This window comes from Cibotium barometz, chromosome 5 (assembly GCF_041138505.1).
Source record: "Cibotium barometz isolate CiBa-2024 chromosome 5, ASM4113850v1, whole genome shotgun sequence".
Taxonomy (NCBI): domain Eukaryota; kingdom Viridiplantae; phylum Streptophyta; class Polypodiopsida; order Cyatheales; family Cibotiaceae; genus Cibotium; species Cibotium barometz.
In genome coordinates, this window is record NC_141050.1 from 15,491,240 (window position 1) to 15,505,771 (window position 14,532).

The 14,532-nt window shown below is 38.6% G+C and overlaps 1 protein-coding gene and 1 non-coding gene across 2 annotated transcripts; both read right to left on the reverse strand.

Moving 5' to 3' along the window:
- Nucleotides 1-8,474: 8,474 nt before the first annotated feature.
- TRNAL-AAG (transfer RNA leucine (anticodon AAG)) lies at nucleotides 8,475-8,555 on the reverse strand. The gene has a single exon. It is a non-coding gene; the product is annotated as a tRNA-Leu (tRNA).
- A 2,197-nt stretch (nucleotides 8,556-10,752) lies between these two features.
- On the reverse strand, nucleotides 10,753-13,904 carry LOC147638110 (uncharacterized). The gene is made up of 4 exons (XM_086798020.1): nucleotides 13,329-13,904; nucleotides 12,818-13,020; nucleotides 11,162-11,264; nucleotides 10,753-11,056 (listed from the first exon to the last, which is right to left on the reverse strand). Exons 1-3 carry the CDS (start codon nucleotides 13,804-13,806, stop codon nucleotides 11,172-11,174), a joined length of 774 nt encoding a protein of 257 aa, XP_086654146.1. The 5' UTR covers nucleotides 13,807-13,904; the 3' UTR covers nucleotides 10,753-11,056; nucleotides 11,162-11,171.
- Between the last annotated feature and the right edge of the window lie 628 nt (nucleotides 13,905-14,532).

Consider the following 14,532-nt stretch of genomic DNA (forward strand, 5'->3'; position numbering starts at 1 on the left):
CTTTTTGTTTTCAAATCTAAGAAAGTAATACTTACCGCGACAAGGCGCTTCCTCCAATGAAGATATCTAGTATGCCATCGACTAAGCCAACAATCCATGGCTGGTAAGACATTAGCAGCTTTACTGTTCATCCATCATGATTTAATGTGTCTGTATTTCAAAAGTGCCTCTTCTTCACTCAATGGAAAATGCCACTGAGATGGCATAGTCGTTTGTGCTCTTCTTGAAAATGCTTGACTACACATTGTACTATATGGATGTTAAAGCTTTGTTCCCAATGAAAAAGACACAAATGCTCCTCATGACCTTCCAATATATTCTCTGGTCCATTATTATAGACTATCCTAACTGCCCTCCAATTAGCTCCAGTCTCATCAGCCGAAGTGAAAAAAAATCTAGCTTGGAAAAGCGTTTTTGCACCACAACATTGTTAATCATAAAGAATTTGTGCCACTGTGTCCTCCTCTTTCATTTCGCAAGACGCAATTGTCATGAGCTCTTGCAAGCTGCATGCCATCATATATAACAGTTGGAAAACAGCTAAAAACAAGTTTAAAATTTTAAAGAATTTCACAAGACCAAAGTGTACCTTGGATCATATACATATGCAGCCATTGTTATCTATCCATGCACATGCCTGACATGCTTAAACAAACCCAAACCTCCCTCATATCACCATCTCCTGTTTGCCGCATACGGTTCACTAGATCTAAACCCTGATGGTGCGGGCCCAGTGGGGTTGACATTTTAAACACATAACACCGCTCTGACTCGTCCAAAGATTGCCAAGGAAAATGACTACCATGGAAGAACTCATATGTGCATTGTCTCTTCAATCCTAGAGTACTGGACTCTACACCTTGTACTGAACCGTTGATCCTAGAAGCACGTACCATCCTCCTGAATCTACAAGAGAATTGGATAACTTAACAAACTATGTAAACTTAAGTTGACAAGAATAATCAAAAAATTAAAATCAATATGGAATTAACATCACCTTTGACATTGAATTAGGGGATGCATGTGTTTCAATAATAGTGATAACTCCATGTTGCTAATATTTGATCCATCCTTAGTATGCTTCCAACATTTGCATCTAATACAAGTTGTTTGGTGATATCTATTTATATCTTCCTTGGACCACTTGTAGCCGCCTCTAAAACTACCTCTTGCACAAGTTCTCTTATCTTTTGCAATACCTGCCTTGATGTGCACCTCATGCAAATGTTCCCCTTGATGTATCATCAATCTGGTCATATGTGGGTCAATAGGCATACAAAAGTACACCGTAGCACCACACATTATCTTGCATACATGTTTGTTCTTGTAGAGTAGAAACAAGCTAGAGAGCTATATCCATAGTCCAGCAGCAAGGGAAGCTTTTGTGTGATTTTTCCTATTATTAAATTTTTTTAACAAAGCCCCAATAAACACTCTTATTAATCAAGGTTTACTGAAATTGAGCCAAGATAATAAGCTTACCAATCCATGATGTTGTATTCAGTGTGCCGTTCATAGTTCTGCTTCCATACAATCATACTACTTTGGGAAACTTCACGTGACTCTCCGCCATGCAGGTTTCACCCAACAATGGCCATTATGTACTTGCTCTATTCCTTGCATTGGAGAGGCTGAAGGATCACGTACATTCGATAATTCAAAAGCCACATTGCCATTATAGATTCGTGGAATCTCTTCTACCTTCTGAGCGTGATTGCTAATAACATTCTCTCTCTCTCTCTCGTGGATACTATGCGAAGTCTCCTCTTTTTGTTTAGATGCAACTATCTTCTAAATATATCAACTTACTGTAGAAATCACACTTGCTACTGTAAGTGTCCTCTTCACTCTCTAGGTGAGGTGTCCTCTATCTCTCTCTCTCTCTCCCTCCCCTTTCTCCTCTCATTTTTCCTTGTCCTCTCTCACTAGATCAATATCTTTCTCTCTCTCACCTCCAATTGTTATTTTAAATCATTTAAAAATAAATAAACTGCCTTTAAAAAAACTATTTCTACATTTTCAAACAAAAAAATTATCTTTTTTTTATTTTTAAATAAACCAAAAAACTAATTTTACTTTTTCAACAAGGTCGCCCTTAGTGAGGGAGGGTCCCCTCACTAAGGGTGATGTAGAGAGAGAGAGAGAGAGAGATGCGTGCTAAGTGAGGGGAGGGTCCCCTCACTAAGGGCGACATCATACTAAGTGAGGGGAGGGTCCCCCCACTAAAGGCGACATCATACTAAGTGAGGGGAGGGTCCCCCCACTAAAGGCGACATCATACTAAGTGAGGGGAGGGTCCCCTCACTAAAGGCGACATCATACTTAGTGAGGGGAGGGTCCCCCCTCTAAGGACGATGTTGCTCTTAGTGAGGTGTCTCCCCACTAAGGGCGACATCGCCTTTAGTGAGGTGTCCCCCCACTAAGGGCGACATCGCCTTTAGTGAGGTGTCCCCCCCACTAAGGGCAGTTGCCCATAGTGAGGGAACTCTCCCCTCACTTAGGGTGACCGCCTCTCTCTCTCTCTCTCTCTCTCTCTCTCTCTCTCTCTCTCTTGCGTGCACCTTCCCTCTTCTCCCCTCTTATCTCTTTCGCGCCTCTCTCTCTCTCTCTCTCATACTTAGTGAGGGGAGGGTCCCCCCTCTAAGGACGATGTTGCTCTTAGTGAGGTGTCTCCCCACTAAGGGCGACATCGCCTTTAGTGAGGTGTCCCCCCCCACTAAGGGTAGTTGCCCTTAGTGAGGGAACCCTCCCCTCACTTAGGGTGACCGCCTCTCTCTCTCTCTCTCTCTCTCTCTCTCTCTCTCTCTCTCTCTCTCTCTTGCGTGCACCTTCCCTCTTCTCCCCTCTTATCTCTCTCTCTCTCTCTCTCTCTCTCTCTCTCTCTTTCAAACACCTCCCCTCCTCTCTTTTCCCTCCCTTCTCTCTCTAATAGCTCCCCTCCTCTCTCTCCCTTCTCTCTCTAACACCTCCCCTACTCTCTCTTTTCCTCTTTCTCTCTTCTTTTTTTCTTCTTTCTTTTTCTTCTTAGTTCATTTCTCTTTCTCTAATAGCTCCCCTCCTCTCTCTCCCTTCTCTCTCTAATAGCTCCCCTCCTCTCTCTCCCTTCTCTCTCTAACACCTTCCCTACTCTCTCTTTTCCTCTTTCTCTCTTCTTTTTTTCTTCTTTCTTTTTCTTCTTAGTTCATTTCTCTTTCTTGTTTTTTTTTTCAAATTTTATCCAAAACCCTAGAGATTTGTTTCTTTTTTTTTCTATTATTATCTTTCTCTCTATTTATATGTATTTTATCTATTTATATCTTTTTCTTTATTTATATCTCCTCTTTGTTTATTTATATCTTCTCTTTCTTTTTTTCACCTCTATGTTGTTGTTCACTTTGTTTGTTTGTTCTCTTTCTTTCCTCTTCCAATCTCCTTCTGAGCGGTCTTATTTAGAAATCTCTTACTTTCCTTCTCGTCTCTTGCTTGTCCACTTTTCTACATGGTGCCTCCCCAACTCAAAAGAGGGACACGGGTGTTCTTAACGTTCAACAGTACGAAAGTAGCTACTAGGATTGTGTTACATGTAAACCCCACTATGGATACTGTCCATGGAATTCGTTTGCCACCTGGGCCTGTTGGCATTTTGATGATTAAGGATGTCAAGGTGGGAGAAGTATCTCTTCCTTTTCTCCTCAAAGATGTTGAAGTGGGAAAAGTACCTCTTCCTTTCCCCCTCAAATATGGTGATATCCTCACGTTAAATCAAACCAAAGGTTACATCATTGTATGGCCAAAGATTGCGTAAGCATTGTTATATCTCTCCCACCTTGCAATTATGCTCTTTTTTTTACTGAGAGTAATTTGTCTTGTATATGCCGATGTGTTTAGATTGATCCAAACTCATCAAAGGAAACCCCACTTCCAAAGTGTGCTTAACGCACACCTACCAACAAGCAAGCCAAGAAGTAACAAGTATGAAAAAGAGGAGCAAAATAGTGTAAGAAGAAGATGATGATGATTGGGCACTCCTCCACGAAGAAATCCAAGTCGATCATCTTAGTCTTCAAAAAAAGGTGCTTCTTCGAAATCTATGAAAGAAACAAAGGAAGTGGGAGAGGTGGAGGAGGGAACTGAAAAAGAAGGCAAGAATGAAGACCACTTCATGGTTGGTGACACATGCAACTCGTTTGCGACTAGAATGCCTACATGACAGTCTAAACATAGTAAAGGTAATTGTCATCCACTTTTAACCAAATCTTGCATAAGGTATTTTTATGGCTGCCTTAGCACAACCTATGTGTGTACATTGCAGGTGAAGAAATCCACTCCTTTGCCACCTATTCCCTTGTGCAGACTTGTGCCTAACCCCTCTTTACGAAGACTGTAGTTTAGGTGCAAGAAGCTGGCAAGGGAATTCCATACAAATGGCTATATTGCCGAGATCAATGTAGGTTCGTTTGCTCTATCTCCTCATCCTGTAATCCAATTAGAGAAGTAACGCAAGATGATGTTAGTGCATGGGATGACATATGGTGAATGAAAAATGAGGAGTTCGAGAACGTGATCAAAGACACGGAGTGGGCATTTATGACCAACAAGATGTTTTATGTGTGGTACGAAAATGGGCAAGACCGTGGAGGCATGATCGGGTGGTCAAGAGGAGAGAGAGAGAGAGAGTTGAAAAATGTGTGAGCCGAAAAATGTCCTCATTGGAAACGCCCAAAAAAGGTACCCTCTAGAAACCTCCAGACGCCAACGTTTTAAAATTTAAATATTCCTAAGGTTCCATTCCCTCACTCATAAGGTTATCTCCATTCACCAAAATAATTAATAGTAAATATAAATTAGCTCCAAGGGCTTTTTTGGTTAATATGATTTAAATACCACGTGTGGGAGAAAGAGCTACACACATGGGGGGAGAGATTGTACCCAGTATTATCTCTTTTGATTAGTATTATATAATTTGTCTATACTTGGTGCAAGGGTTTAGGCTTCATGATCATAGTATTTGAATTCTACTATTGTATTGGTTGATTTAGACAATATAAATCTCCATGTAAAATATCCTTTCACATCAATCTAAGAGCTAGCCTAAGATCGATTGGAATCAATGCACAATCTTCTTAGTAGCATCTTTCCATGTAAATGGATGTTATGCCTTGGTGGAAAGGCTTTCCCCCTTCTCTTCATTATTGAATTCAGCCTTTCTTTATCCTAGATGTGTAATCAAATTGATGGAATTAAACTTTTCATATTGTTTCTCTTTTAAAAGTGGAAATTGATTAGTTTAGAATGCTTTAAACCATTTGGGATAATTTTTAAGTAACTTGAGGATAGAAAAAATTGAAAAATGGTCAGCCATATAAAGGAGGTTATGGCAAAAAAAATTTAAATTTTGTGAAATAAGTTTTATCTTTTATTATTCAAAAAGAGTAATCCCCACCATTTGTGTATTCTAAAAGTGTTATTTTTATTCTATGCATTATGAAAGGCATATTAGAAATATTTTTATTATAAAAGTGTTATTTTCATTAGAATTAAATTCTATGCATAGAAAGATGCATATTGGAAATAATTTTTTTATTATAGAAGTGTTACTTTCATCAAAATTGATTTTTATGCATAAATAGATGCATAAAAGAAATTTTTTAATTATAAAAGTGTTACTTTCATTAAAATTGAATTTATGCATAAAAGATTTTTTTTTAAAATTATAAAAGCGTTACTTTCATCAAATTTTAATTTTATGCATGGAAAATTGCATAAAGAATTTTATTTTTATTTCAAAAGAGATATTCTCATCAATTTTGATTTTATGCATAGAAAGATGCATAAAGAAATTTATTTTTATTTCAAAAGAGTTATTCTCATCAATTTTGATTTTATGCATAGAAAGATGCATAAAGAAATTTATTTTTATTTCAAAAGAGTTATTCTCATTAAAATTGAATTTATGCATAGAAAGATGCATAAAAGATTTATTTTTATTTCGAAAGTGTTATTCTCCTTAAAATTAAATTTATGCATAAATAGATGCATAAACGGATTTTTTATAAAAGTGTTATTTTCCACTAAAGTTGTTCTTATGCATAAATATATGCATAAAGAATCTTTATATCAAAAATAAGAATTCTCTTACATTCTATAAATGGATGTGAATGGATAGATGTGATGTGAATCAGATAAATGTGAATGAATGGATGGATAGATGTGATGTGAATTAGATAAATGTGAATGAATGGATGGATGGATGAGAATGTATGTGAAAGGATGGATGTGGATATATGTATGTGAATGAATGGATGGATGGATGAGAATGTATGTGAAAGGATGGATGTGGATGTATGTATGTGAATGAATGGATGGATGGATGGATGAGAATGTATGTGAAAGAATGGATGTGGATGTATGTATGTGAAAGGACTGTGGATGTATGTGAAGAATGGAAGAGAATGTATGAGAAAGAATGGATGTAGATGTATACATGTATGTGAAAGGATGGATGTGGATGTATGTGAAAGGATAGATGTGGATATGTATGTGATAAGTATGGATGTGGATGTATGTGGACGAATATATGTGGATGTAAATGTGATGGATATGAATGAGAATTGAGGCGATGAGATGTTATGTAAATTGGATAGATATGAAGGATATGGGATGTGAATGAATGTGATAGCATGTGAATCAGGATGTAAATGAATGATATAGGATGTGAATGAATGTGTTAGCTTGTGAATCAGGATGTAAATGAATGATATAGGATGTGAATGAATGATAAGGGATGTGAATGGATGTGATGTGATATGAATCAGGATGTGAATGAATGATAAGTGGTGAAGTGATGAGATGTATGGGTAAATGCAAGTGGATGAGATCTGATGAGGATAAATGAGGAAATAAGTGATCAGATAGAAAAAGATGTGATTAGATGAGAATGGGAATACTTATGAAATGAATGTGGATTGATGTGGACTGATGTGTGGGTAATGTGGATTGAAGTGGATGGATGAGTGGATAATGTGGATTGATGTGGATGGATGTATGGATGATGTGGATTGATGTGTGGATTAATGTGGGGCCTGGAACTCTTTTCCCTGGTACCCGGGACAACCTAATCAAATTCTTAATTGGATCCCATCACTACAGTGGTTGGGCGGTTGGCTAACCCATGGGACTAGATGGGGTTAGGCTGGACTGATGGGTCTCTAAATTGAGACTCAATTCTGTTCTGGTTCGATAGATGAAGGACAAAAATTATTCTATGGAAAAGAATCAATGGATGTGCCTCTCAATGAGGAAAAAAGCATTAGTCTCTATGATCCAAGTACAATCTTTTCCCTGATTTGGCTATGGGACTTATGGGTTCGTTCAGATCAGTTCAGTTAGTTAAGGCTTTTGACTACGTTAGAGAAAAGTTATCCTGGAGGAATCGTCCGTGCTTTCCGGGCAAGGGAAGTTTTTCCGGGTTCGGTTTTGGAAGAATCCAAATTTAGGTTGCATGTAGATCTTGATCTTAAGTGTGCAAGCACTAGAGGTAGTAAATAGATTTACACAGATGCCGATTTAGAAAGTTTGTGAGCACGTAATAGGAAGAGCATTGATCTCTAGATAGATGGTAGGATTTATCCAATCGATCCTTTATCGGTCGTACTACTCTCCTTTTGAAATGTTACTATGTTTCTTTGTTTTTTGGGTGATCCATGGACACAATGGTCTTCTTGGACAGCTACACTTCTTACCTCTAGGTGAAGCACAAAGAAGGTTGCAAGTAGAGAACCTTATTCTACTCAGTTTTGAAACAATCAAAGAAGGTTGCAAGTAGAGAACCTTATTCTACTCCGTTTTGAAACAATCAAAGGGATGCAAGAACAAGTTGATGAGCTAACTGTTAATAAGCTCAAGGCATTGTAAGAAGACCATATTGTTATGGAGAACATGATTATAGGATTATTGTAAGCTAATAAAGTCAGATATATAACAACTCTTTCAATGCCAAGAGCATACCTCAAAATCTTCAAAGTGTTGAGGCACATTCTCACTAATGAGTCTGACAAAACTATTTAGACAGTTGATATTTGTTAGGGCATACAACATAAAATATCACACCATGATGAGTAACAAAGACAAATCCTAAATCTATCCGATTTTTGTTTCAAAATCTCTACAACATGCCGGTTTTATAACTAAAATATATGAAAAATCATTTCTTAAAATAAGGGCTACTTAAAATCTCAAGCTGTTTTTCTTAATTATGGCCGGTACAAATACACTAGAATGGTCGGTGCAACCAATTTCAATGTGACCTGAAGAGTTTTTAACCATGACGAGTAAAAATCTCTACAATATGCTGGTTTTATAAAACTAAAATATATGAAAAACCATTTCTTAAAATAGAAGATACTTTTTAATCAGGATTTGCAAAAGGGGGTTTGTCGAGAGTGGGATTTGAACCCACGCTCTCACTTTTTAATCAGGATTTGCAAAAGGGTTTTTGTCGAGAGTGGGATTTGAACCCACGCCCTTTCGGACCAGAACCTTAATCTGGCGCCTTAGACCAACTCGGCCATCTCGACACGGTGACACTTTATTACTGTTAAAATTACTATTATGTAAATCTTTCCGCTCGCGAAAGAAAACCAAAATCCTATACAAAAGAAAAATCAGGTTTATTTGACCTACTAAAATAGCTCGGTCTTTGGCCTGGGTATGACAAATTTGTAAGTGTGTCAACAGCCAACAGCCCCACTAGTTACTGCCTCAATGCCTGGGTGGGACTAACTGAGCTTTTCCATCTCATCAACTTTGAAAGAGAATCTATATGTGGATGTGTCAGCAGCCCCACTGTGGGAGATTCAGCTTTTGTTTTTGAGTGCATGAAAGGGGTGAAAGATAAGGCATATAGATGGAATAAATTCAAATAACTATGAAACTTCGCCCTTGGCAGGAAATTTGTTTCAGTGTCTACAATCTCTCAGGGATACATTCCATCAAGAGACTTTTGGACAAATTAATGAATGCTTTGTTGTTCCTTGGCTATCCAAGCAAATCTCCATCTGGGCAGGCTAAGGGACTTGACTTCACAGAATCCATCTCCCAAAGGAACAAAGTCCCTTATCAAGTGTTGTAAGGACTAACCAATGAGGGACAAGCATTTATGGCTGTAGGAGTACTGTCAATCCTTGTGGCCAATCTATAAAAAGGAAGCAATAAAGAGTATGGATCCCATTTGAAACGAATGTCTCTTAAGACTACAAATCTCATACAAGCCAATGTCCAATGCTCATGCTCAATGTCTCTACATAGGGGACCAAGCCATCCAAAAAATGGTAGCACCTCGTAGTATGCTGGACGGTGAATTCTCTCCACTTGCAACCTGTCTGATGAGACAGACTCGATATAAGCATAGTGAGAACCTCTCAATATCCTTACATTTCAGTGAACCCAAAGTGACTTATGAACATATATGTGTGTCTCATGGATGTAGAGGGGCCATAAGTCATGTGAGAACCAATATCCATATACTGCCCAAAAATCCGTAAACATGGACAAAAAGCACTAGGCAATTTTGATCTCAAATGGCTTCATCAGTTCATAACCAGCAGATCTCATATGTTGTCAACTGATTAGAATCGCGTTTCCCAGGCTATTCCCTATGAAACCACATAAATAACCTCCCAATGTTTGAAAATTTTTCGAACAAGCTACAAATCTTCTCTGAAACACTACTTGTTGGTACATTGGTCTCAATAGTTGCCCAAAAGTCCTACAAATTCGGCAAAAAACATGTGGCCTTGTGCCACTGTTCTAGTACACAGATTGGAATCACAACCGCAGACACGTGTACTGAAAAAGCTGAAAGAATCTTAAAATCTGTCACCAGTGGGAGATAAATTGAACATGCTACAAGAACCTGCAAGTGTAAAGGAGCACTACAAAGAATTTGCAAGTGTAATTGAGCACTACAACAAAGGAAACCTGAGAACAGTACTTGTAAGCACTACAACACACAAGAACCCTGAAAAGAGTCCTAGTAACATTCATCAAAATAAGATTAGAATCATAGTAACTGGAAACAGCTATTTCATAGCCCAAAAACATCATTTCCTGAGATTCACCGATTCCAAATCTCCAATAAAAAATCACCCATTGATTTGTCTCATCTAGTGCTTGCTTAGTGATTTTTTTACAAATTTTGGTTATAATGCAATACCTCCTCAAACTTTTCGCTAGTTATTAATTTTCTCATTCCTTTTATCTTATGTATAACACATCCACCGTTTCCTAGCCGTTTCCATTTCCTCGTGTTGAGCCATTGAGAGGCCAGCCGTTGCCTTTGCATGCAACTTTCATTAGACTGCATATTAGCATTGAGGAGGAGTTTTGTATTCCTAGACAAGCTGTCAGACCACAAAAGCTGCATATGACATAACAAGTGCAGAGAATGAGACTCAAACGTGAAGTTATGTCTTGCAAGCACAGTGCATAAACTGTTATACCTGCACACACACCTTCTCGGGCACAGTGGAGAGAGAGAGAGAGAGAGAGAGAGTGTGTGTGTGTAAATTTCTATGCCATCTTGAAATACAAACCACCAAAAAGAAGTGAAATGAAAAGATGCATTTCTATATGTGCCAGTGAGGATTTTGTAGCCATGCCAAAACCATACCGTGTTTCAAGATAAAGGCCCTTCGGCCTTTTTACAGAAAAGAAATACAATATTTACTTACTTTTTTAGAAAGTTTAGACATTTTTCTGTAATATGTACATCAAGATAATCCATATCCTTTATTTTGATCTAAATCCAGATCTTATAAGCCCAAAAACTTTAGAACTAGGCATGACCCTGAACGGGAACTGGGTCAATAAATCTATGCTTTCAGAAGTCAAAAGTTGTTGTAAGACCGTCCCCAAATAACAGACTGATACCTCATCAGGTATTCTGTACACTAAGGATTCAAATTTCAAAAATTCTACTCCATGATGATCCTCATAATTCATGGCCTTGGCAGTCAGAAGTCCAGGTATAGTGAGGCAGCTTGAAGCACAATAAGCCAATGCTGTCCAGCTACAGAACCTGCTGATATAGCAATCTAGTTATAAACCCGATCAACAAAGAGCAGACAATCTTAAAAAGAAAGAGAACCATCATTACAACGAATGCATATCACAAAACACATGCCTTAGTTATTCTAAAAAAATGAGTTTCTTGACACTCCCACTCTGCGACGCCCTGTCATGGCTTCCTTCATGCGATTCACTTGGTACATCAAGTCATTCAGTTTCTACATAACATCACAAAACAAAGGTCAGGATTAAATCAAAACGCAAACATCTGTTATGGAGAGCAGGAATTTTACCCATTGTTTGCAAAATATTTACATTTGACACTTACAGGCATAATAATTAAAACAGTAGAGCAATCTTATATTCCATGTGTCCTATCAATTACCAGAACACACATAGTTCCATGATATTTTCACAGGCACAAACAGCAAGTCATAGCATCCCAGGGGTAAGACCAGTGCAGACATAGATTATCTGTTCAGCAATAAGTACCCAAAATCACATACCGATTCCATCATATTTCAGACACATACAGAAAAAATTGGCAACAGTATAGATCCAGTGCAAACTTGGAACATTTGTGAAGAAATATGTGCACTGGTAAGGGCCCAAAATCACACACTATTTCACAGGCATGCCTGGTGTAAGAATATTTGGTGAAAAGTAGCTGAAATTTTACACACGAAATCAGACAGTAAGCCAAAGAATCCTACGGATAAAAAAAATTGGTGAAACATATGCACACTGGTAAGTCCACGAAATCACACACATAATTCCATGGTATTTCACATGCACCAGAACCATAACATCCCAAGGGTACGAGAGATTGACCATGGAGAAGCAGAACATTTGTAATTGCTCATTTGGTGCAAAAATAGACTGTTTACTGAAGAGTATGAGCAGCTATGAAGGTCTAAAGTAACACTCACACTAAGCTAACTCCACAAGCCACTAACACATGAAATTTCAACAATGAAAAAATTAAGACATTTCACTTCCCTTCATTCCAGCCGAGAGAAGCTCCCTTGCCAATAGCAAACATCCCGACCTCTTAGACTGGATTTTAAAGATCAAATTACCATTGCTTGTATCTGCTGCACTTTTGCGTAATCTTGCTTATCCTTAAATTTCTAATTAGAGTCATAAACCTGAAGGCCTTAACTTGATGTTCTAAGAAATGTTCAAACATAATCATCATCATACTTACGCTACACAGCTTGCAGTCTTAAGAATTGAGCTCTAATATTTGCCTTTCTTACTCTACATTTTGAGCTGCACCTAACATAAATGTTGACACTGAAGGGAGATTGTTGGACAAGATCAAAGTATGAGATGGATACATATCATCAAAGCATCTCAAATGAGCTGTGTGGTGCTTCCTACTCACCTCTAATCCTCATAAAGCAAAAGGTTTCAAGGTTGTCAGCACTAAAACTACAGGATACATAAATAGTGAAAGCATGTCTAATATGTATCTGTGAGGAGCTGTGTAGGGCATTGCATTAAAAACACGTTTACTAACAACTGCATATTGCCTTTTCTGAAGAACAAGCTTGAATCCTGTATAGGGCACATTGCTTATATAATATGCAAAGAAATGCATTTTCTTCAATAGTTCTATATAAAACGCAGGAAACTTTCAAACTAAACTAAAAACTTACCTCTTAATTGGCAGAAAGTCTGTATAGTGCACATTGTTTGTATAGAAAGCATTGTGTTCGATGGTGTAATACAAAATGCAAAAAGCTTTCAAACTGAACTTAACACTTACCTCCTCCTTGGCAGAAAGCTCAAGTCTCAGCTGCTGATTTTGATAACGTTCACGATGCCAGCGGTGCCCTATGACAACAATGCCCACGACTGCAGCAATGAGGGCAATAGACCACACTGCACTAGACTTCCGGGGCCGTGATCCCCAGAGAACAGTTTCACCTTTCCACCATGAAACCTTACAAACTTTCTTAGGAGCACTACCTACATCCGAAACATAATGAACTATTCAGATACAGCTTTGCTGCACCATTAACTTTGACATTTACAGGCTGACATTCACAGGCTTTCTTTCTTTTTTTTTGTTTAACTCAAACGATATAGATGAATCGTCCATCTGCGGCACCATTAGAGCTTGACTATGCAGCACAGTTGTTACAGGCGTCATTAACCTTGATTTGATAATTATATGAATAAGGTTAATCTCCATTTAACCACAATTATAGGCTTTTTCATAGATGGTAAAACTCCCCAGAATCGCTCAGCTGTCTTACTTGTAAGGGAAAGCTCACCTGCATCCACAGCGTCTAGAGCCGGTGAGATGCTTCTTTCTGCGGTTTCCCCTGCTGCGAGGAGCTCCTCATGAAGAAGTCCAACCAGAGACTCCATGTCTCCTTCAGCAGGGGAGAAAGATCCAGGATAGTTTTCCTGAAACGGAACCCTAGCTTCTGTGGGCCTGAGGTGAGGCTCGGTGAACGGCTCGATGCCGAAGGTGTGGGAAACGGCGGCCCCTTCGCCACGGGCAGAAGGAAAGGATGCTGCCATCGCCTCTGCAATCAATTCCTCGGCTTTCTTCTGCTCATCCACTAGGTCATCTGTTTGCTCAGATTCGCTGGACTGCTGGGGAGGAAGGCCCAGGGTTGAGGCCGACATGGTGGACATGGACAGAACCTCCCAGTCATGCGAAGGGGGTTGAGGAGCGCGAGGGGGAGAAGAGCCATCGTCTGCAGGGGCAGAGGCGATGGGACTGGTGGAAGACGGGGATGCCATCGCCAAAACCTAGGGCTAGGGATAGGGTTAAGCAAGTGAAGAACGCGGGAGAAATTGTCGTTTATGCGAGATTATAGGTTAAACACGCATTTTCGGAATAAACCGTGTACTATTCCAAGGCACAAGGAGAGAGGACAGAAAAAAGAAATTTTGGATTTCTAAAAAATAAAAGAAAAAAATTGTTCCGATTGATCCTTTGTATTCCGGCTTCTAGTCTTGAGTTTCGCTTCTTAATGTCTTTTACATACCGCACCAACAAGCGGGTTGAGTACTAGTATATACAATAACAACTCTTTAAAGAATCACCTCTCTCTCTCTCTCTCTCTCTCTCTCTCTCTTTTTGTTGGTTCATATCATGCATACCTTTAACCAAATTTATATACATATAACAAATATTTAATAGTCTACTCAGTATTTAGGTACTAGTTAAACTAATGAAAAATCGAGGTGAAACATCACGAATCAACTCTACAAACCTCTCTCTCTCTCTCTCTCTCTCTCTCTCTCTAAGTCAACATAGAATACCTACAACTATTTGAAATTTTGCATGTGCATATTTGTAAACCTTTGTTTTGAAAAGCTTGAATCTGTAAAGAAGCTCTCTCTCTCTCTCTCTCTCTCTCTCTCTCTCTCTCAAGATGACTAGTCTTGAAATATGAGTAGTCTTACATAATTAAAACAGGTAGAATCTGAGTACAAAAATGTAATCTACATTGAAACAAAGCT

Coding starts and splice junctions, on each gene's coding strand:
- LOC147638110 (XM_086798020.1), bottom strand. CDS start 13,806: ATGGCATCCCCGTCTTCCACCAGTCCCATCGCCTCTGCCCCTGCAGAC. Junction 13,021..13,328: donor TCTAGACGCTGTGGATGCAG/GTGAGCTTTCCC, acceptor TTTCGGATGTAG/GTAGTGCTCCTAAGAAAGTT. Junction 11,265..12,817: donor AGCTTTCTGCCAAGGAGGAG/GTAAGTGTTAAG, acceptor GATGTTATGTAG/AAACTGAATGACTTGATGTA.